Source organism: Phalacrocorax aristotelis, chromosome Z (assembly GCF_949628215.1).
Source record: "Phalacrocorax aristotelis chromosome Z, bGulAri2.1, whole genome shotgun sequence".
NCBI classification, from domain to species: Eukaryota; Metazoa; Chordata; class Aves; order Suliformes; family Phalacrocoracidae; genus Phalacrocorax; species Phalacrocorax aristotelis.
This window is the reverse complement of record NC_134311.1, coordinates 45,968,754-45,992,738: the sequence shown is the minus strand read 5'-3', so window position 1 is coordinate 45,992,738 and position 23,985 is coordinate 45,968,754. Positions and strand designations below refer to the sequence as shown.

The following is a 23,985-nucleotide window of genomic DNA, read 5'->3' as shown; positions in this document are numbered from 1 at the left end:
ACTGGGGGCATAGACACAGATTTTTGAGTCAAAATTTTGATAAAGGGCTCGAGTTGAGATGTTTTGTTAAAGGCTTGGCTTCCAATTAATAAAAATACTTCTTTGTTTGCAATAGAAACTTCATCAGAAAAAAAGAAAACTTAATTTCCTATGATAAACAAGTGAGGGAAGGGCATTCTGATAGTACTTTCCATTAAAAATCTACAGGTGCTGCACTTTGAATATATAAGTTTTATAAGCTCTGTCACTAAAAAATGAAGTTAAGATAATCATGAGGAAGGCTAATCTGTAGAAGACAAATTTCCGTTGATTCTTAGGAAAGCCTATATTGAGGCCTGAAACTGCAGTTAGTATATGATGATTTACAGTCTTAGGACCTCTGAGTAGTTTCCCTGAAGAAGAGAAAAATTTTCTGATGTTCTGTGTTTTTAATAAACATAATTTTGATAAGAAGGCATTACATATAGTTTAGAGTGCATTTTATTGCAGCCCACTGTCATACATATTATTGTGTACAGTTCAAAAGGTACTTGCGTTTTATAGTAAATTCCTCAAAAGATTATGAAATTTTTGTTTTATTTTTCTGACAAGTATTGCAAAATTTTAGTGTTATTTCCATTTTTTCAGCTGCTGCTGTGTGATATTTGTTCTTACTTTTCATAAAAAGGAGTTACAAACTTCTTCATGTATACAAATACATATATTCTTATTTACATATACTCACTGTATATTTCTCTAGACTTGTCTTTACAGTGGCAACTTTTGTGGTAGACATCCTGTCTAGGGTATATTTATATATGTCAGATCCTCAAGGGCCATGGCTTTTGCCAGATGAAGCACTTTTGATTTTGAGGCTGATGAAACACAGTGCTATTATTGATCTGTGCACGACACAGCCTGTCTTTCTGCTGGCAGAGTGTAGCAACATTTATCCAGGAATTTGTGAAATGTCACTTGGATCATGTTCATAAGGTAAACTGTGCAAAAACCAGGACCCAAGCTGAGAATCCATGAGGAATAGGACATGACTCTCATTTTCCTTTGTCCAATCTTCTAGGTCAGCAAAGTGTATTTGTTAAAAAAATATTTGTGTTTTATATTAGGTGTTGAAGAAAGTATGATTATCACTAGGAACACCACCTACAATATAGTCATACTGTTGTTTTACTCAGTTTTTTAGGTCACTTGGGAAAACAATATTTTAAGTCAGTGAAAGTGATCTAAACACTGCAAGTCTATAATTTCTGTTCTGTTTGTAACAAAATTATTGTTTTTGTACAGCTCCAACCAGGAAATTCTGCTTATATTCTCTAAAGAATTTAACTTTTCTTGCTTAATTTTGCCTTTAGAGAAGAGCGGCAATACATGTTTATCATTAAGATCTTGGTAAGCAATAGTGGTAAGAAAAGGTGTGTGACTCTTTCTACACATAAAACTGCCAAAATATTATTTACATGTTTTGTTTCTTTATAAATCATGATTGCAAAAGACTGCACATTTTTGTATCAAAAGCATGTCATGTAAAAAATACTGAAAACTAAGGTAAATAATAAAAAGCAAGCTTCCATATACTTTTTATCTATTTGTAAAGGATCAAATGTGACTTTTTCAGACATTTTTTGTAAGTAGTGTTTCAGCAATAGGCTTACTGTTACCTGCAAATAGATGTTGCACCTTCTCATTTTAAAAACCCCTTTTTTTAAAGTGTAAAAAAGACACAAAAAGCTGCAATTATTAATTTTAATTTTCTGCTTCTGAAACAGTTACAGCAGTAACAATTTGGATGTTAGCCATAAAGGGAAAAAAATTATTGTGATATTTGCCAACATTTTTCAATTTTAAACATCAAAATCTTTAGAAGAGTCTCTAGATCATTTGACTGAAAAATCAGTTACTAGTTGAGGCAAGAAGAAGCAGGTTTTATTGAAGTTAGAGACTTGAGTTCGGCTGTCTTGGGATTTTTTTCCCAAGTGTAAGAAGGATTTTCTTTTATTTCTGTAAGACAATTTCTGTAATTTGAATTCTAGAAGACCAAATCAAGATTTAAATGAAATATCACTTGTGAATGACCACTGAAATATACTTAGTCTCTACTTTTTAAAATGTTTTTCCCACATTTGTACATGTAAATATAGTAAGCCAAGAGGGGAAAAGTTGTCGGTCATGAAAATATGTTTGCATATATGACACATATATTTTTACATGTTATCCCTCCCTTTACAAGATCGACATACGTAAGATGCAAACTCATGAGTTGTAGAAAAAGCCAAAATTGCAGTTGGTTGCTTTTGGTGGGGGGGTGTTTATGTTTCTTTTTGGGGGGGAGGGGTAAAGAGCTTGTGGATATGTGTTTATTTTGCAAAGGTCCACAGGTTGGACAAATACTGGTGTCTGTTTCTCAGGAACATGAAGATGGTATTTCATAGCATGAAGCCCACCTGCTTGTCAAATCTATTGCTCTTCATAGTAGAATGATTGCCAGCTTCTCAGGCATTATTGCAGAAAATTTCACAGAGGGCATTTATTTTGCTACTTAGTAGTGTCAAGGCACTCTGTGAAACACTGGATCTTGCACATATTGGAAGAAAGAAACAAGAATTCTAGGAAGTTTTGAACACGCTAATTATGAGAAAAGATTGAAAGTGTGTAATTAATGGATTCTATAAAATAATGGATCGATGGTAAAGACTGAAGGAGTGTAATAGCCACCTTCCAATGCATAAAAGATTATTTAAAAGGACTAGTGGTCAGTTTGTGCTTCCATTTCCTTTAAGGAGAATAGATTTAATTTTTCAAGGAAGGTGATTTAGATATAAGGCAAATTTTCTCTCTGAGGGCACTGAAGAACTACAGAAGGCTGCCAGGCGAATATTATCTGTAGTTAAACCAAAATTTTCAGGAGTAATCTACTTATACTCTTTTGCACATGTGCTAAATTTAATGTATTCTTTACATCTTTGCCAGTCTTGCTCTTGTAGCAGTTAATTCTTTGTCCTCATTCTCAAATGGAAGGACTGGTTTTTCAGGAAACTAGCACAGGAAAAATGTCTTAATACTGAGGAGTTTGAATAATGGAGCCAGCAGCTGGTCCTTGCAAACTGTTACTCCTTGGACACCAAGTTCACCTTTTCCTCCGCGCAGTTTATTACTGTCTGGTTTCTACTAAGGTGTATCAATGGTCAGAAAGCAGGGTGATTACAACAGCTCCCACATCTTGTCCTTGGGGGAACAATGTCATAAAGAAACATGTTTGGTCCTAAAGTTCTTTTGAACTCCTCCAGATTTCAGAAGGGGAATCTTCTCCTTCACCAGTTTGGCACTGCTGGGTCTTCTGCAAAGCACCAGTTTCCTGCATTTTACCCTATTTTTGTACCCATCCCAGATAGAGATTTTGCTGTCTATTTTATTGCACCAAGGGAATTGGCATTTTCGTTAGAGCTTGCATCTTACTCCAACTTTCTCATTCCCACAATCCCTTGTTTAGGCTTTTATGTTTTTATATATTTTATATGTATATATATATAAATATATATATATTTATGTATTTATATATTATGGACTGTTCCCATAGCTTGTGTAACGTTCAGGTTTATTTGCATCACACCAGGCTACCTTTGATGCCTAATGTGGCAAGAGTAATGGAGACTGTATGACTAGCCATAGCATGTCTTAGAAGATTAACAGGCACTGGAAAAGGATTTACTCTTTGGTGGCTCTGCCTGTGCACAGTTTTCTGTTCATTCAGAGATTCAAAGGTGGTCCTGTTGTCTTTAGGGTATTATGTTCACTGAGAAGAAATGTGTGGCTTTGTCTATACTCCTATCTCAGTGAAGCAAACAGAAGAGAACGAGGGCAGTACTAAGAGACAGCAGCTGTAGGTCTGGTTCAAGGTGGGACATTGAATTGCAGGGATTAAGTGCAACTACAATAGTGTCCTCAAACTGTTCATGTATGTGAAAATGATTAATTGTGCAAATGAATCATAATATTGATGATAATAATGATAAAGGGAAGTATATTTCATTTTATACATTAGGCTGAAAACATGGCTTTTTCTTGTGGTGGTCTCTTCAGCTATTTAATATGTAATGTAAGGAATACTTTACCCTAAACTGTTCATTTATGCCTGTAATTTCAGCAAGGGTTCAAATGATAACATAAATTACAAATTAAAGATAAGACTGTGGGGGTTCATTTACAAGAATCCAGGGATGAATTGCCACTTTAATTTATATGCAATACATTTTAGATGTATTTTTTAAATGCAGTTCATGATTTTGAAAAATATCCCTGTCTTTGCATCCTCCCCAATGTCTGTCATCAGCTTCCTCATACCTCTTAGAAGTGGCTAGCAATATGCCTTCAACTTCTTATCTAGAAATGTAAACAATACATTAATATTTGTACAGTATCACCTTTATGTGACTAGAAAAATTCCAGGTTTTTCTACCTTTTTTTCCCCAACCCTTTGTTGTGGATTTGTATTTTTGTCTGGCTCTATAAGAACATTGACCTTTTTCAGTAATTACATTTGTTAATACTCTTTACACTAAAAATATTCTGCTTTTACAAAGCTGCCTACATAAAAACATCAACAACAAAAAAGCTTCCGAGGACATTTTTTCAGCTTTTGTTGATATCTGAAGCAGTCACAAATGAGGTGTTTAAATAATTGTATAAAATTAAATATAGAGCTATCTTTATAAATTTTGTTCCTTAAATATTGCAACCCACTTTGAGAATACCACTGATGTACATAATTTTTGTTAATTTTTATCTCAAAATACTTATATCACTTCCACAAACCTTTCTTTCTTTTAGACATGTTTTCTGTAAGTTCACAGAAAATGGTCTTTAATGGTTGAGAAGCTGAGATTTAAGCACATGAAAACAATATATAAAGAGGAGGCCAAAGTATGGGAGATGGAACAGCTTTCCCTACTAGTACAGAATTCCTGCCCACTTATATTTGAGATGCAGAAGTATTTCAATAGAAAATGGTTCACTCTCTAAAACAGATGGAAATGAGGAGAGGTTAAATTAATATTTCACAATTCTTTCAGCTGTTTTGTTTCTTTCTTGCTTATATGTTCTTTTAAAAATAATTTTAATTTCAAAACATATAAAGCTGTTATGCCGTGGAACTAAGTAAGTAAATCAAAAGAAAGTTTAAAAACAGTCTTTAAAATAGCATTTTCATTGTGGTTGCTCTCTATTTTATGTGAGCTATACGGAAAACAGATGGAAGCATTATTAATTTTTTCCCCCAATGAGTTTTAGTGCAGCATATTTGTATGTGTTATCTGAAACATATGAATACTTAGTATTGCTGCTGTTAAATTCGTAATGAGTTGTAGGGATTGTGAAATTCCCTGACTGGCTCTCATGCAAGTAGTTCATTTGCAGTGCTTAGATGTGTTAAGATTAAGCAGGGGGAATATGGCAAGCACTATCTCTGACCCTAGATGAAAAATTCAAATTTCTAGCTTTATGAGTTTGCCCAAACTCCCGGGTTTGGTGAAAATCAGATAAATGCTGTGTAACCCTGTGAAAAAATCTTGCAGTAAAACCTGGTCCTAACTATAAAAAATTGCGTGGATTCCATGTTTTATATTGAAAATTTTCTAGTAAGTACGAAGGTGTGGACATCTTGGGGCAAATTTTATGCATCATATGGAAGTCTTTTCTTGTATGTAACAATGCTTAATGTGCACAGACATGTTAGGTGTTGGAATACCCAGGTCAGTTTGTATTTGTATAATAGCAGTGCTGGATACATGAAAACATTGGTTTTGGTCTTCAGCCATATCTTGACAACTGCCTTGCTATAACATTCAGAAATTTTCAAGTGGGACAAAATGTTGTGAAATGTCTCTGGCTACATTTGAATTTTTAATTTAATTGTAGTAAAACTTACTTAATGTATTGTGTTGTGTCTGTGTAGATATTAATACTTCAAACAAGTTTAAGTATGTAAGATATAATATACTATTATCTCAAATATATTTCTTTTTACAAAGTACTAATTTTTTAAGTTCTATAATTTTTAACCAAAAATGTTAAGGCCTTATAGGCAAGGTCCTGCACATCTGTATATTCTGGCAGTTTCCATCTCCACATTGGAAACTCAATCCCTACAAAAATTAAAGCACATAGTTGTGATCATATAATTGGTCATAATGAAACTACTTATATAAGTAATGTTACGTACATAGTAAATAGTCCTTATATTCCTTTGAAATTTGCAAGGACAGATGGAGTGCTGCATCTGCTTTAGCACGAAAGCAAGATAGTGTTCTTAATATGTACAGCAATTACGCATGGGACACAGCAATATTTACTCATATAGAGACATGAAATGAAAGTGATAGAAAATGCAAGCTAAAATACAATTGCTGCAGGTCAAAACCGTTATCTTTGATCTGATGTTATCTTTATACAGATGTCATGTTTCAGAAGCATTTTTGTAATATTAAGAAAAATTTTACCTATACTATTACTAAGTTTTTTCTTATTTTTCATAATTTATTTGAAAAATCATTGGTTGCACAATGTGCAGTTCTGGACTCAGGCTTGTCTGTTGTTTATAACAGCAAATGATTTCTTGGAGAATTGGGCCTGAATATATTACTTGAATTCATTTATACATAAGTGTTTGTGTGTTCCTTAAAATAGATATATGTGTTCTGGTATTCTGTATTGTTTACAAAACAAAATTTAAAATAGACCTATCTGCTTTGATTTTATTGGTTTTATTTACTTTATTTTTTCATAAGATGCCGAAGCCAGATCAAATGTTGTAATACTAGGCATTTATAAATTGTAGAATAAATTTGGCTATAAATTAGCTGAATTAAAATTACAAGTAAAACATTTGTTTATGAATTGATATACGGTAAATAGCCCTTTATAAATGATGATTAGTATGATCAATACTAGCACATGATTAAGAAGATATTCAAAGAATTTGATAGGATTCTAAATGATTACAACTGTATTCCCAATAATAGCTGAATTTATAATTTGTATGTGTTAAAGGGCCATTCTGTAGATAACAGTGTAAACAGTGCTCTTATAAAGCTGATGAACTGCAATTGTGTTACAGTGACATTATCAATAGGACAACTATGTTTTTGCTTCAGTAAAATACTTCAGAAGAGAAATATACCTCTTATCTGCATGCTGATATCTGTATTTCTCTGCTGGGAACTAATTTAAACACTTCATGAGAGATTGACATTTTCAGTGCCTTAAACATCCTTTAAAGCTGCTTTGTTCATTGCAAGCCATATTTAGTACGACCTCATAATGTAGCATACCTCAGGTGTCATGCCTGTCTTTACTATGCATGTCGGAGCTGTGTTCATCTATACTAGACAACTGCACTTCAAGGAAAGATTTTTTTTTTCTCGATAGGCAATTAGCAGTAATTAGGAAGATTCACTTCAGTAAGATGTCAACATGAGATTGTTTTAAAAAGTTGAATGTCAGTGACTTTAAAAGTGTTTTTTTTTCCCTGACACATAGGTATGGCATGTGAAACATGAAATGTTAATTTAACTTTTCTGCTTATTATTCATGCACAATATTATTTTGTCATTCAGATACTACACTGACAGAGTGCAAAGGGTGTTAAAATAGTGCTGCTAGAATAAAAAGAGGATTAATCTACCATTGGCCAATTAGCCAAAGGGTACTTAATGGTCTCTGAAGGCTACTGAAGTCTAACAACTAGCTAAAGCACTGGCAGAAAGTCCTCTATATTACCTTCATTTACTTGACATTTTGTGAAACAGAGTCAGCTGCTGATAACTGCATTTGTCTGAAAAAGAAATTATAATTGAATGATACAGTAGGTTTTACTAAAATTTCAGAGGAATAAATGAGAAATAACTTACGTTTTAGAACTTTTTCTTGCTTTTGGGGATCTTTGTTTCAGCTTAGGGATAGGATATTAAGTCACCAGACTTCTGTTTTATATTTTGTATTAATGTCTGGAATACTAGGTAATCATCCACTTAGAGCACTTACACAAAACAAAATTCCGCTGATAATTTGGAGTTATATACCTTTTGTCTATATGATCACATTGAATATGCTGCACAGTTGCCTTTTTAGTCTGGTATGTATCTTTTCATATTTTCAGATAGCTACATGCCATCTTTATTAATGGTAGCTTTTTTTATTGTTACCCATCAGGCAGAGGTAGGTTTTGATTTAAGAGAACAAAACAGGGTCAAAATTATTGGGAACTGACTCAATAAATTTTGCCTTGGGTATTGTAAATAGGTTTATCATTATGTAATAATAACAACTGATAGGGTGTGTAAAATCATAAATAACTAACTCAGTGCCTGCAAATATGTTTTGAAAAGTTCTTTCAAGGTTTATGTGTGCAACAAGTACTGTTTATCTTGTACATTTTTCATGATCAAGATAAGGCTGTGAGAAAAAGCATTCTGTTTAAAACCTTCAGATGAGTAGTGTTAGATTTTGAAATAGAACTTGGTACAGGAGCTGTGCATGTAGTAAATGTATTTTATTACCCACTGTACTGAGTTTTCTTAGAGAAAAGAAGGAATATGTTAACTTCATATTTCTTGCAGACATCTCTATGCACATTTGTAATGTTGTTGTCTGCCAGGTTTTACGATGGGAAGCTTCATAGCAATTACGATTTTTACACAGCTGAATGTATTTAGACTGGTTATAGTTGGATTACAAAATGAGTAGTAAAATAAGGTTACGTTATTACTTAAAAAGGGTTTCAAGAATAAATTATTTACATCCTATTTTATAATTTTTCCTAGAAATACATTCTGTATAATGTATTCTGCAAATATAAATGTATGGGATTACATAGAGTAGTGGCAGTGAAAGAGCAGCTACCACCAACAGAAATGTCATTTTTATATACGCAAGTTGCAGTAGAAGGGTGACTCTGCTGTAAACTGAGCTCCTCATAGGGTTTTCGTGATGCCAAGGAGCAATAGGCCATTCCAGCAGCTTCCTACATTAATCCATTAGGCCTTCCACATAGCTGTCTTTCTGAAAGAGGGAATATGGTAAAAAGCCTTGCTGAGTCACTGAAAGTTTTACAATGACTACACTGAATCTGAGATTTCATCACTTACCCCTTTGTGTACAGCAGAATAGTGTGTCATGGATATACCAGGAGCAGGGAGATTAAGATAGATGGATGTTAAAATACTGAATCTATAAACATCTGTTAAGCCAAAACACTCTGGAGGAGGTGCAGCAGACAAAGGCCACTACAACGTGGAGGAACAGCGGTAGCCTGCCTTTACCAACATCTGGCCTAGCTGGTTTTTAAGATTCTACCTTTCATCCTGGTGACCTCTTCCCCTCGAGTAAATCCTTTTTACTCTGCCACTCAGGATTTGCGTGCATGGTAGCACAGACACACAAAAAACCCTGTGTTGAAAAAAGAATAAAGAACCAAAGACTTGACCTAAAATGTAGCAAGTGGTGAGGGACAGCAGGTCAATGAACTTGCTTCTTAAGTAAGTAAATGCAAGGAATATCTTCTAGGCATAAATATCTTGCTGAGGCAGGGGGCCTGTTTTTCACATCCTACATAGGTTTAAATAGAATTTTCACATACCCTTTCAATATATTGCAAATACAAGAATAATGCAACAGAATTATCAACCCAGTAACACCATTTACATTGTTTCCAGAGCTGTTAAGAGACAACTGTCTTGATATCTCTGGTTGCAATTGTATGTCTTTTTCTGCTTTTGCAAGTTGGGGGGTGTTTGTCTTGTACATCGTATACTACTTCCACTTCACCCCCATAGCTCTGATGCTGTTTCTGAATTTATGTACATTCGTATTTTAAATAATTTTTACTACCTCCTCTCTTAAGAAAATTCTATAACCGATGTTGTACTGTCCTCTTTGGCAGCTGTCTCATAAAAGACCTTTCTTCTTCTATATATTTGCTGTCATTTTTGGAAGTGTAGCCACTGCAATCATGGCTTTTTAGACCAGATGCATTTTGGCTGCAGCAGTAGCCTGAGTAACTTCTGAAAGTCACGAGCTATCTTGGGCAGATATGGGTGCTTTTCTAATTTTAATCGAAGATATTGATCTATCTAAGTTTTTTTTCTTTTAATGAATAATTTATTATGGTGACACTGAATCATGAAATTCTGCATGTAAAAATATTTGCTATACTGGACAAATTAATCTAATCCTTGTATCTTTCTATACTATACCTTTGTGTACTACTACTGTTTTTACTTATTGAAGTAGCCTTTATTTTGTCTTTTACTCAGACTGTATTAATCATGAGAGTAATATATCAGATTCTGGAATAGCTAGTTAGAAAATATATTAACACTATCTCTTGTTCAATAATGACAGCAAATGCAGAGGAGAATGGAAAGATTAACTGAGAACAGTACTTAGATAAATATATAAACTGCCCATTGGCTTTAATAAATGCACTTGTGTGAAATACTGTTAAACTTTAAATGCAGGATGCATTTTCTTGTATCTGTGGTATTTTTTTAAGCTAATGCAAAATGTACAAGCATTCTCATGTCATTCAAAATGGGAATAAACAGGACTATAAGTCGTTTTCCTTTTATTTGGATATATATGTGATCTTCAGATATCAGTATGGAAGCGTGTGTTTACACAAACACAGAATCACAGAATTATAGAATGTCATGAGTTGGAAGGGACCCCCAAGGATCATCAAGTCCAACTCCTGTCCCTGAACAGGACAACCCCAAATTCACACCATGTCTCCAAGGGTGTTGTACAAGTGCTTCTTGCATAACATCAGGCTTGGTGCTGTGACTGCCTCCCTGGGGAGCCTGTTCCAGTGCCTCACCACCCTCTGGGTGAAGAACCTTTTCCTAATATCCATCCTAAACCTCCCCTGGCACATCTTCCTGCCACCCCCTCAGGTATATAAAAAGTTTTTTCTAATAACATTGAACAGTATAAAATCTACTTATTAGTTAAAAAATAAAATGCTTGTAAATAGAACACTAACTTTCTCACCCATGTTTTTTTGTGTACCGGCGTATAATTGGGCACACATTTAGTCATTTCAAGCCATAGTATCTTCTCCAGTTTCTCATCACAATTCTTCACAGAGGAAGTGTTTTTTTGCCTGTGGAGATCTCAGTAGCATTTTGTATAATTGTTCCTTACGTTAAACTACCATGTTACGATCTTCTCTGGAGTAATAAGATAGTACTGTATTTACTGTTGTAAGGAACAAAGAGTTCTTTGGCCATTGGTGGCTTTTGGCTGACTAGAGGTTCGTCAAAGTTAACCACTGGGATGAAGATTATTTCAGTTCTCCTTTTCACAGAACAACATTCAATATTATTTAAATTAAAACAAATATTTTATTTAAAAGATTACTTCTATAAGGGGTACTGTGAAATATATTGTTACAAAGATTGAATAAGTCTTGTCAGTTGTCAATCAAGTGCAACAAGTCTGAGAGTTTGTTTGCATGTTATTTATTTGAACTAAATCCCTAACAAGCCTTGTCTGCTAATTGGACTTAGCATTTATGTTGCTAAATGAGAAGCATTTTGGCTGCAGTATAGGGTGGTAAGACCTACCCAGTGGAATAAACAACTAACATCTGTTATCCTGTCCTGCTCCAGCTTGGCTTTTACCACTTAAGTACCTCAGCCCTAGAGTCAAGGTTATGGAATATGTGGTTCTCTGGCTACGGTGCATATATGTGAAAGGGAAGAAATAACACAACATGAGTAAAGACCAGCCAACCAGAAGATATTTAGTGCAGCTGGTCCACTTTGCTTTAACCTCTACAAGCCCTACAAATATCAAAACAAAAGCCAAGAGGAGGGTGTATGTTTTATTGCAGATGTCAACACAGCAATTCAAGTGAGCTTACAGTGGTCACCATTAAAACAGATTTGACATTTAACCACCTTTAATATGCATTAGTGTCTGAGACACCTTGATATTTCTTCATGCTCTGTGTAGAAATAATTGCTGAATCCCGGAGAGGCCCTAGGTACACAAATTTAAACAGTAACTACTATTACAGTTTTGTATGATAATTTTTGCCAGTCATGGTAAAAATAGCAATGTGTGCAGTCAAAATCAAATTAGCTTGCCTTTTAAAAAAAAAAATTGCTTGTTTTTAATGTTAGTTGACTTCTCTTTCCTGCCAGATTTGATCTTTGTGTGGACTAGAGAATTCAACCAACAGCTATGCAGTGTATTTACAGATAATACATACTGTTTCATTCCTCTTGAATTCTAAACCAAAGAAGCATCTCATATGATCAAGCAGAAATATCTTGAGGATGCAGTTGTGATTGTTACTTCTGTTTGTTAAACAGGTGTTGACCTCCAACCTGGCCAAGTGGCAACAAGAGAAAGAAGATTTAGAAGGAAAATTGAAGTTGAGAGAACATCTGTCTCAAACTGCTGGCAAGGGTGAAGCCACACCAGCTCCTTCAAAGGATATTGATTTAGAGATGAAACAGCTGCAGTGCAAACTAAAGGTGACAGAACAGATTATCTAGTGCTGAGGATAATTCGTATGAACAGTATTTTGTAACTGGTCAAGCAGATATACATATACTCACATATGTATGTGTAGCATCTATGTATCTTAGCCAATGATTAGCAACTTAGGAATTACATAACCGATGATGTTAAGTAGAAATGTAGTCATAAGCAGGAGAACAAAAAGTTAAAACACTTTTTACAGATTAAATAGGCCAGACAGGGAGGCTTGCTAGGTTTTCACACAATTATTAAATGCATCTTGTTGGAAAGTGCTGTGGAATTACTTCAATGAGGTTTGTGTTAATTCCTTGCTTCCTTTAAGAAGGAGGTAAGCAATAGCTATCTGTGAAAGGGAAGCATAGAATTTGGGCTGATGGGGCAGCTCATGTAATGTTACAATGTTAGGTTACCTATATGTCACTACTATTGTTGTCTTCAAAGAGACATGATTCTTTTTATATTTGTATTTTTGTGGATTAGCTGGTAGAAAAATATTACTCTGTTGATGATTTAATTTTTAAGTCTCCAGTGATTCTGTTATATGTGGATGATGTAGATGCTGGACTGTGTTGATCTGAGAGCTTTCTCAGCAGGTAGCCTAGCGCAAACATATTAATTTTTCCTCTCTTCTCACTGGAGGAATTATATATGCAACAGAATCTCTTAAAGTTGTTTTTTTCCATCATTTTGTGTTTAATATTTGAGGATAGAGAAAAGGTCAGAATGGTACAGCTTCTTGCTGCTAGAAGAAACAGCACATTAGCAAGCTGGTTGCTAAAGGATCAACTGGAAGAAAAGGCCATACTACATGAGCAATATAGCTGGCTCTGGCTCTGAGTACTAGATTAGCTGTGCTAGCACATGAGATATGGGTAGTGCTCAGTCCTCTTAGCTGTTGAGGGTAATCATGGTATTACAGATCTTGACTATAGCAGACTGGATGCGTAACATCTAAATTCAGGGATTAGTAAAGGTAGGTCACCCTGATAAAGAGATGAGGGCAGCAGGGAATAGCCGTGAAAAGGCACATAATTTGATCTACTTTAATTATGAGAAAGAGATCTTGAAACCATACATGCTGACTTCTTGAGTGTTGATTTTAGATTTGGGTTTGACTAACCTTCTTCTGTTGCTGGTGAGTGGTAATTTATGTTAATTAGGGTTGTTCCTTTTAGATGAGTGTCCTCATTATCCAGAAACTTAGTAGTCAATTGCTCTATGAAAGTAAGAAAAATAAAAATGAGGATTTTTTTAAATACTCTAAGAGTAACACTCATGCCAGAGGCCTACTTTATTTGTCAGCCAGATGTGGACTGCAAACTGTATTGCTGAAAAAAAAATCAAAGTTTTGTGTCCACAGCAGAGGAAACATTTAGCAAGCATATGTAAATCTGATGTCAAAAATACTACCATGACTTTTAATTCCTTCTTAAAGTGTACTACATTTTTAATGTAAAAAAATAAACCATGTATGCAAAACTACATTTAGAATAAATGTAGTCATCCAAATCCAGATTAGTAGAGTAAATTCACTGGTTGCTGAATTGGATGAGAGTGTTGACTATAAAAGCCTCAAAAGCAACTTAAATCAAGTTAGTGAAATTCTTAGCCTTATTTTGGCCCAATAATTTTTGAAAAATGTATGTCCAGTGTGTCATTTTTAGCAGAAGAAATATGCAAAAGTTGTCAACTATTGTTTCAGGCTATCTAGCATGCTTTAAAAGGAGATCCAAAGTTATTCTCCTAAAGGTCTGAATGTGGAAGCCGCAAAAGCTTTCCTTATAGCTTAAAATCTCAAAATACCTGCTTTTGTTAGTTAATTCTTTCTCTCAGAGCTATCTTTGTAGTGTTTGTTTATGTTGTATGTAATGATTCCTTGCATCTTTGCCAATAGGAGGAAATGTGTTAGGTGTGGGTAGTGAGTTTGGAAGCAAACTACCATAAGCATAAGCCTTTGCCTCTCAGCATGTGCAGAGGCCCACCTAAGTATTCAAGTTCGTATCTGGTGTGTAAACCATGTAACTGGTTGCTGTGCTTCACACCAGTGAAGCTCAAGCTCAACAAACAGGTCTCAGGAAGCTCAGGAATATTCTGCTAGCATACATAGTTTTAACAATTTTCTGGTTATACCTCACATTATAATAATAGTAAATAGACTAGACAAGTTATTAAGAACAATATTTTACATCTAACTATGCACACAAGAATATATACTCCCCTTGAGGTGCACAGAGTTATGTACAGTACTTCTATTAATGTTAATAGGCGCTACAAGTCTGCACTGAGCAGAGAAATTCTCCTGAAGTATCTTTGTTTACAGCGTGTCTGATCTGTTTGGTTATTGTTTATACATAATGAGTGAAAAGCTTTAGTACAGTGGCTGAACCTGAATGCATATATGCACACATATACGTTGCACGTACACTTAATGCATATGTGTCTTTTGACAATACCTTTGGAGTTCTGAAATATCTATGTTCAATATGTTTGAGCTGCCATTTTCAGCAATGATATTCAATGTATATGCTCAGATTGCTAAGATGGCTACTTAGTTAAATTTCATATTTTTATTTCTGTAGAGTGATTCAATTCTATATTTAAATCTTGGGTAGCGTATCTGTGTTTGCATGGAGGGATTGAAGCTTTTTTTTAACTTCCCACTATATACAATGAGGAAAAGCCAACAACTGTATAATTTTCCTTCACTGGAATTGCACATGCCTGAAAGTTAGGAGCATATCTTTTTGTTGCTGAAATGTAGGATTTGTGTTAGTATGGCCAAATGGAAATCTCTTTGTCTTGTGCCTTGAGTTTCAAGGGACACGAAAACAACTGCTTTTGTAGTTTGTCTGGTATTTCTAAATGCACAAGATAAAAGGAACTATTGGAAATTGTTCCTCTATAGACAGAACCCCTGTGCTGTAGAACTATACCATTCAAGGATGTAGTTCAAATGAAGATGTGGTCCTGATAGGTGCACTGGGCTTGCAGGTGTCCTGGGGAACATCTGTTAATCATAAGTTATTAAAGCAATGGAAAAGTACTGACTTTGATCATATTTTCATGGGAATGTACTTTTGCTTAAGTGTAGCTAGAAAGCAAGCATGCTTCTTTTGTACCAATTAATGTTTAAGAATACTGATAAAATATGTGGAAGTTTGCACAGCACATTATTTCAAACAAATTTACTGCTGAATGGGATAATATTCGGTCTGCTTTATATATATTTTAATATTTTTCAAAATAGTATTCGAATAATGAAATCACTAAGCAATCAGCTACCATTAAGTCACTAAGAAATGAAGTCCGGGAAAAAGAAGAACGGATTCGGGAACTACAGGCAAAGTATGTTCACTCTTCTATCCATTGTGTTTGGTGCCACCCAGTGGCAGCTGTATAATTGTTACAACATTACCTATTAAATAGGTTTTTAAGAGAATGTTTTATTATTCTTCTTACTGCAATCTTGCAGGCTGTTACAGGGTTTTTTTTAGAACCTGGAGCAGTACATGCTAAAAGTGCATTTTGTTTAAACTGATGAGTGATTAGCTAGGTACAGTATCTGAATTGCAATAAGAATACCTAGACCCTAGTGTAAACTATTTTATCCTTGATGTAAATCTAAACGAATTCCTCAGCGCTGTTAAACAAAGTCTTTCAAATGCAGTAATTCTTTGCCTAGGGGCTATGAGACATGTCAAGGTTCAGATGCTTAAACAAGATTAAATAACCGGTCTTATATTCATAAAAAGTTCAAAAGGACAGTTCTATTTGTTTCTATTTGAATTGATTAAGTTCTACTACTCCTTTTGAATTTCACACGTATTGTTGTGAAGTATGCAACTGAGATTTTTAGTCTACCTACTTTAACTGATATACTACTGTTCTTTAATTATATTACTATATAAACATAACGTATTAGTATATCTGTGAATTTCTGGCCTGTCCCTGTATTAAAACTCCTCTAACTATTCTAATTTTTTTTATTTGTAGAAAGAATGCAGTTTACTTATCTGAAATCAGTTAATTTAATAAATGAATTTTATTTTAAAATAGATGAAAAAATAATAAATCTTAAAATTGTTAAATTATATAAATTGGGCATTTTCTGTTTCAAAATGAAACTGAATTTTTCCACCATAGACTTAAATTAAAAATAGAGTTACTGGTTATCATACTTCCTTTATAAAATAAATACTGTTTTTTTTTTATAAACTCTAAGATATAATCACCAAAACAACATTAATAGTCTAGATGCAAGATATTTTAAGATACGGTATTTTCCTGGTTTTTTTTAAAACATTGGAATTAACATGGTATCGACAATGTTTTATTTCTGAACATACTACCATTATTTATTTGCTTTCACTAAAAAAAAATAATCCAGAAGTCTGAACATATTCAGGTATTGCTTATGTTTATATTTAAAATATTAATTTGTATGATAAAGGTGGAGGCATTGTATAAGGCATAATTTTCTTATAGAACAGAGGTTACATTGTAGTACATGAGAGTTTCTATTTTTGAGAAGGTTCTGAAAAACGCTAATGTTATTTCTAGGTTTTGCAGTTTTTTAAGAATAATTATCTGACATATTATAGGGATAGAGATTTTTCATGTATTTCTGTGTATTACTCAGTTGGATGAAAGGAGACTTCCCCTTTCACTTTCTTTTAAAAATAATTTTATACAAAATAAGTGTTTGAATGATACCTGCTTCAGACATAAAAAAAAAATTTAATTAAATCTTATGTTTTCAACAGTTTTTTTGTCTTTTTTTGATAATAGCTTATGAAGAATTATTATTATTTCAGATCAGACAAGTTAAAACATAAACTATAGCAAAAAGCAAATCACAAATACATTGCATATTTAAAAAGAGGTCTGTTTAATAAGAGACTTGAAACTGGTCTTAATGGTTGAGAATAGGGTAAATTGCAAGAATTGCATCAGCTTTTGCTTTAAAAAATATTCTAAAGCTACAGGAATGGTGGTTTGTCTATTTCATTTATACATTTTAGTTGTTTAAAATATTTGCACAGTAACAATATTTTCTACCAGTGACATGCAGTGTGACTTCTTGCCCTCTAGGATTTTTCGTTTGGAGAGGGACCTTAGTATGAAAAGACATTTGATAGAAGACTTAAGGTCTCGTCTAAAAGCAAATGAAGAAAATAAGAAAACCTCTAATGAAACATTAGAACGTCTTGAGAGAAAGGTACTTCTTTCTTGCTGGTGATAGTTTTAGGAAAAACAAAAGCTGGTGGATTTACAGATGTTATTTCAACATGCTATACATACTAAATCAATATATTGCTTTAAGCAAACATCATACAGTTAATTTAAGGATGTAATTCCCTCCACTATAATTTGTATGAAATCAGTATATGGTGATAGCTTGGATGGATTCAGCATGATTTACTGTATGTTCGTAAGAGGTGTAATTAAATATTAAAGTATCCAGAACACTGACTTGCAAGGCTATGCTGTAAATGATGAGATTTAGTTTTATGCACTGTAAGTTCTTAAAATACAGTAGACCTGAAACATGGGTGATTTTACATGATGTGCTAATGAAGTCTGTGCACCTCTCCTGGCTATAGTAGTTAAATGCTTTAATATGTTAATCTGTTGTCTACTGCAATGTTATGAATGATTAACAGTTATTAGCTTAATGTCATTCTGTCTGTGTAGGTAGAGCTTAATTTCTGTAGCAAATTATTTTCTCCTGCAAAATTCTAGGATGATTTCACTGAAGCTAGGAGAACTTGTATATATTTTGGCATCTTTTTACATTATCCAACCAATGTATTGCACTTTGGCCTTTAATTGCAGAAAAAGATTATGATATTTGGTTGTCTGTGAGGTAATGCAGTGTATGACCCCAAAAGAGAAACAAACAATTTACAAATTTGCTTTTGTTTTCCTAGAATGCAGTTGCTTGCTGAATACCACAGGTACTATCTGTGTTTGCCGTCATATATCACTTTCAGCTCTAGAAAGAGCTACTGTCTTACCCCCCATACCAAAGATAAGGCTTTATTAAGAAATCTTTATCCAGAGAGTTAGAGCATCTGTAAGCAAGGGAGCTAAAGTACGAAACGAGATGAATACCTGGTTTTGGTTTTAGGCAAAAGATTTAGAATGGAACAATGTACTTTAATGGTGTTCTTTCAGTATTTTAAGAGCTGCATTTCTTAGATTGCAGAGAATCAAATTCCATACATTAATTTGATTATTCCATGTGGAAAATCAACGTGATAAATTTTACATTATCTTCAGCAGAAGATCAAAGAAATTCCCTGTTACTTAACATTGTCAGGAAAACTTTGTTATTAATACTGTCAGGAAAGCTGAATGATTTACTAGGAGCAGTAGTCTATTTCGTTTTACCCAAAATCAGGGTTTGCATTGTATGGCAAAATTATAATAATTATCTAAGAGGCTTTACAGATTATTAACTTGTAGACAGTTATAATTTTCTCAGCTGAGTTTTAATTAATGTTTTTACCTCTGATAGAATAGATGAGCGGAAGTTGTGGTTTGCTCCCTCCTGCACACACTATAACAGTAAAATATACATAAACAAACAGCTCTGCAAATGAAGAGCTTTTTTTTACACATAATAGAAGTCAAGACTTTATGTAACAAGAGTGTATGCAATCTGATTTACTGGATCAGCAGTACAGATTTATTGAAGACTAATTTCAGAAAAAGGTGCTTTAAACAAATTATTTATATAATACAGATATGTTTATGCAATTCAGGTAAGCTTAGTTTTGATTTGATTTTCAATTTTAAGTTTTATATCTTAATAGTCAATTGGTCTTGGCCTTTCATTATTTCAGGTGAAGGCACTGGCTGAAGACTGTTCGAACAAAAAAACTTCCATTGACTCACTGAAGCAAAGACTCAATGTAGCCACAAGGGAGAAGTCTCAGTATGAGCAGATGTATCACAAGGCTAAAGATGAATTGGAGAAAAAGGTATATTAGAGTTGTGATGGCTCCACTGTGGAACCTTTTCGTACCTCAGTTTCAAATGAAAAGTTGCAAGCTTAGACTTTTTAAATACAGAAAGGGGAAAAAAGAACAGAATAATAGTAATATGTTCCTCTGATTTAATTCAGTCACATCACTGAAATTTAGATGCTGAAACATGGACTAATGACTGAAAATGAAATTACTTTTTGCCATGAAATTTTATTTTATGTGTTGCAAGTAGAATGTTCTGTGATGTTAACCATTGTGTGGGAGGTTGGTTGGTTTGTTTGTGGTCTACCATACCTGCTTATCAGCTTTTATTATATCACTGCTCTTTCCCTGTGGATATATTTCAGGATCTCAAGCTTACCAATCTTGAGAGCAAAATGCTTGAGACTGAATGTGCCATGACTGAACTTGAGACAACTGCATCTCAACAGCTACATAGCTTGGCTAAACAGAATGGGCAGGCTTTGGAAACTGTACAGAAGAAGCTGCTGCTCACCAGTGACAAAGTAGAAGAGTTTATGACATTTGTGAAGGTTTGAGTTTTGATTTTCTTTTGAATGTTCACCTAAATAAAGGTATTATTGAGTGAAAGCAAAACAGAAACTATTAAATGAGGCTAATCTTTGGTGCTTTCCCTGTTCTGGAACAATCTTTGACGTTCCTTCAGTGGGCTGGTGTCAGTCTGAACTGGTCTAAACAGGGAGAAATAGTCAGTGGTTCTAAGTCTTTCTCCTAGACTTCCATAGACTAACATAATTTTTATTTGATATCTTTTTATATATGGCTGCTAGTGTACTTGTTCCCAGGAAAAAGTGCTTAGTTGTATAACAAACTGCTCTGCAGAAAAAAAATTTCCCAAAACATTTAAGAAAATAATTAATATCTGTTGATTAGTGTGAATTACCTCATTTTCCACGTGCATTGCTTTTTATTGCAGAAATATTAAATAACAAAGCCTCTTTATTGCAAAATTGAAAGCAGTTTTAAAAGCAGTATGTAGAATATGCTTTTCTTCTTTTGGTTAAATACTTAACAATCTGCTACAGTGCATCATGCAATAATACTGTGTGGTGTTACACAGATTGCTTCATCATAATACTTCAGTGTGAAGTCCTGCAGAAGGGACTAATCTGTATTTTGTAACTTAATATTTGAAATATAAATATTATTTATTTTTCTGAAATGTCTATTACATAACTAAGAATTATAATGCCTATTCACTATATATCTATCTTGAATTTAACATATATCTACTATATGCCTACTTTCTGACAAGGTTGTATCTTACTAACCCATGAAACAGATCCATTTCTCTACTGTTCTTGGATTTCTGTAGAGGTGAGCTGCTTTCAGATAAGTTTGAGCAAGTCTGATATCATCCGAAGTAAAAAGCACTGGTATTTTGATGTACTGTAAAAAGAAGGCATATATAGTTATCTCTTCATTAATAACTTCCCACTGTGGATTCAAATTTAGTAACTTAAGTACCTGTGCATTTTATCTTCTTTCTGTCATCATCAGATAACAAGTCACTCTACAAGCATCCTATGTTCAGTTCAGTTGCAAAAGTCACATCAACTTCATTATGAAAGTAGACTGAACAATGTTGAATGCACTTTAAAATCCCAAATTCAAAGCATTTATAAGCTAATATATCTAAGGTGAAAATGAGGATTGACTTTCATTAAAAATGTCTGTTATTTAAAAAACTATGGTTTTTTTTTAGGTTTAGGATTAAAACAAGGACTATCTTCTCTTTGCCTTGTTTTGTAACCCTTGGAAAAGTGGTATAAAACTGATCACTGTGCCCCATGGTTCAGAAGTGTCTTGCCTATTCTTGAACTGTTACTATTCATGGGGGAAAATGTGCTTTCTTCTAGTACAGAATGCTTCCTCTAAGAGGAAGAAATGAGTGTTCTTTCCACAGCTGTGTGCTTAAATTTGGCTAAGTATGGGAAAGTCTGAATTAATCTAATATTTATTTTTTTCAATTAAATACTCCTATGTCATTGATGACAGAGAGACGTAATTCAGTATCCGTTCTGGAATGACTTAATTGAATAAACTGCAGTAGCGATTATAGACAGAGGAGATAAGTGTTCGTGCTATTAATACTTTACATATGTCCATAATGAAAAGTTTGTAAAAAATTAGAAAATGAGAAAGTAAAATATCTTCTATTCTCAAAAGTAGCTGCAATGAGGAAATTCACCTATTAGCAACTATTATGGTACTTCATTTGTTGTTGAATAAAATTATTCTCTTCAGTTACCGTAAATATTCATTAGCATATACATGGTTGTACTGTACGTGAAAAGATTGTTAATATGTAGTTTCTCTATAAATAATATTTAGCTAATAAAGCTGAATATATAGTTTCTCCCCAGGATAAAAGAATGTGCATGCATATTTCAAGTAACATTTTTGCTGACTACTGTTCCTCTGCAGAATGATGTTTTGAAAATAAAGATGCTGCCTGTAAGTCAAATATTGATGAACAGGGAGTTCCTCAGCAGGCTGCTTTGTTTAGTTAGGTGCTAAATATTTATGGAAAGAAAGTTCTCTGAAATCAGATTTTATTCAGAGTATACCACTGTAAAAAATATAGTTTAAAATCCTTGGCATTTCATTGAAATTTGTAGTATATCAGGTAAATCCTGTTAAAATACCTCTTATGTATCTGATGCTATAACCTGCATAGGAGGATCGAAGTGGCACAATAAGAAGTAGCAGTATCCTTCCTGTACCAGCTCTTCCTTTTAAGTCTGGTCTGTCTCTTTCTACTCTCTCCTTCCAGATAGCTGTCAGTTTTCTTCTGACCTTGGTTCTCACTCAAGTTTCAGAAACTCACATAAGTTTTTCTATATAAAGATCAAGTTTAATCAAGTTTAAACTGCCTCTTGCTTAACGTGTTTAACATATTTGTATGACCCTCTTATCTTTGTCTGCTATTCTGATCACTCCACAAGCCTTACTTGTTTTTTCTGAAAGCAAGTGCAATCTTCTTATTAATCAATTGAATGCAGTTACTTTTCTAGCTGTTCTATGTCTCTCATGGCATTAGATAGTTCTTTTTTTAACATACAACAATTAAATCATTTCAGTGTTGCTAATTAACAGCTACAGCTAATAATAGGACAACAGAGTAACTTCAGAGAAGAGAGTGTGGCTCTTTCTGTTCACAGCAGACAGTTACTTGCCTTTAGAGTTACTGATAACTCAGAACACAGGATCTTTAATCCATTTAGATCAATATACTAAGTTACAAAACCTGGGGAACAGGTTTCTGGTAGGAGTCTGATAAATATCACTGGATCAAATTAGAGAATATAATGAGTTACTGGATAGCACATATTTGTAATGTACACTAAAGCATTGCACTGCTATGGGGAGTCCAGTTTGAGACACTTACGCAACTAACTGAAATTGCTAGATTTTAAAATCTGGTAATAGTTTCTAAAAATTGTACAAGAAATAATTCCAAACAAAAGTTGCTGTATCCAATATATTGTAAGTCGTTGAACTTATTTTTGTTGGTGTGGCATAGGGATCAGGCGTTATGTCCTAAATTACGTTCCATGGAAACAAACAGGGCATCTGAAATAGGTTGATTCAGAGCAGCTCATTTCTCCAAAACTGTTATGAAGAAGATATAGGCTAGTAGAAAATATGAATTTAAATTGTGCACTGTAACAGCTTATTAAGTAACCAAAAAACCACAGTTCCATAATTAAAGGGTAGCTTATTATAAATATCTATTTCAATTTGATAGGAAAGAGAACACAATATTTAGAAATAAAAAGGCAATATAAAGGAAGTGGAAAATGGATAATAACCTTAAAATATGAGCAGCAATACAGTACAAAGGATGGAGAAGAGGCTAAACATATCAAGATTAAATCAGTGGGTAGCAAGGCCAAGAATAATAGTAAGGGGCAGGATTTAAAAATATTTTGATAAGGTAGCTATTAACAGGATGGATATGACCCATTATTAGAAAAAGCAACTCCATAACTGTGTAAATTCATGTATGAATACTTCTGTTTTGTATCTGGAAAGAAGTAGGCTGATGTTTATGAAAATTATGAAACATCCCCAGTCTATTAGTAGCCAGTGGACGATTTTAAACAATTTAAATTGATAACTTTAATAGCTTACAACTTTATAGGGCTGGTATAAGGAATTTTAGTCTTGCTTATTCTCATTTTGAATAAGTATTCAAAGTAAGTGTTTATATACTATAACACTCCCATGAGTATTGGAGCAGTCTAAAAGAATTATATCGAGTCAATATTCAGAAAAGGCAGTCAGGATAGGTATTTTTAAGTTAGTTAATCTGACCTTATTTCTGGCTAAAATAATGAAGATCTGATATGGAATTAAGTTATTAAAGTATTAAAGCATACAAGTATAGTTATACTTCTTAGAATGTCTTCAGGGAAAATAAGTTGCATTG

The 23,985-nt window shown here is 33.7% G+C and overlaps 1 protein-coding gene across 10 annotated transcripts in view; it reads left to right on the top strand.

Annotated features, from left to right (window-relative positions):
* Nucleotides 1-23,985, top strand: part of CNTLN (centlein) — a 198,985-nt gene that overhangs the window by 146,832 nt on the left and 28,168 nt on the right. For all 10 annotated transcript variants that reach the window (XR_012658052.1, XR_012658051.1, XR_012658053.1 and 7 more), the window contains 5 exons: nucleotides 12,366-12,530; nucleotides 15,785-15,882; nucleotides 17,629-17,755; nucleotides 19,386-19,523; nucleotides 19,877-20,062. Coding sequence is in view for 7 of the 10 variants with exons in the window: in XM_075079219.1 (XP_074935320.1) it covers nucleotides 12,366-12,530; nucleotides 15,785-15,882; nucleotides 17,629-17,755; nucleotides 19,386-19,523; nucleotides 19,877-20,062 (714 nt within the window). In the remaining 3 variants the exon portion in view is untranslated. The remainder of the gene's footprint in view (nucleotides 1-12,365; nucleotides 12,531-15,784; nucleotides 15,883-17,628; nucleotides 17,756-19,385; nucleotides 19,524-19,876; nucleotides 20,063-23,985) is intronic.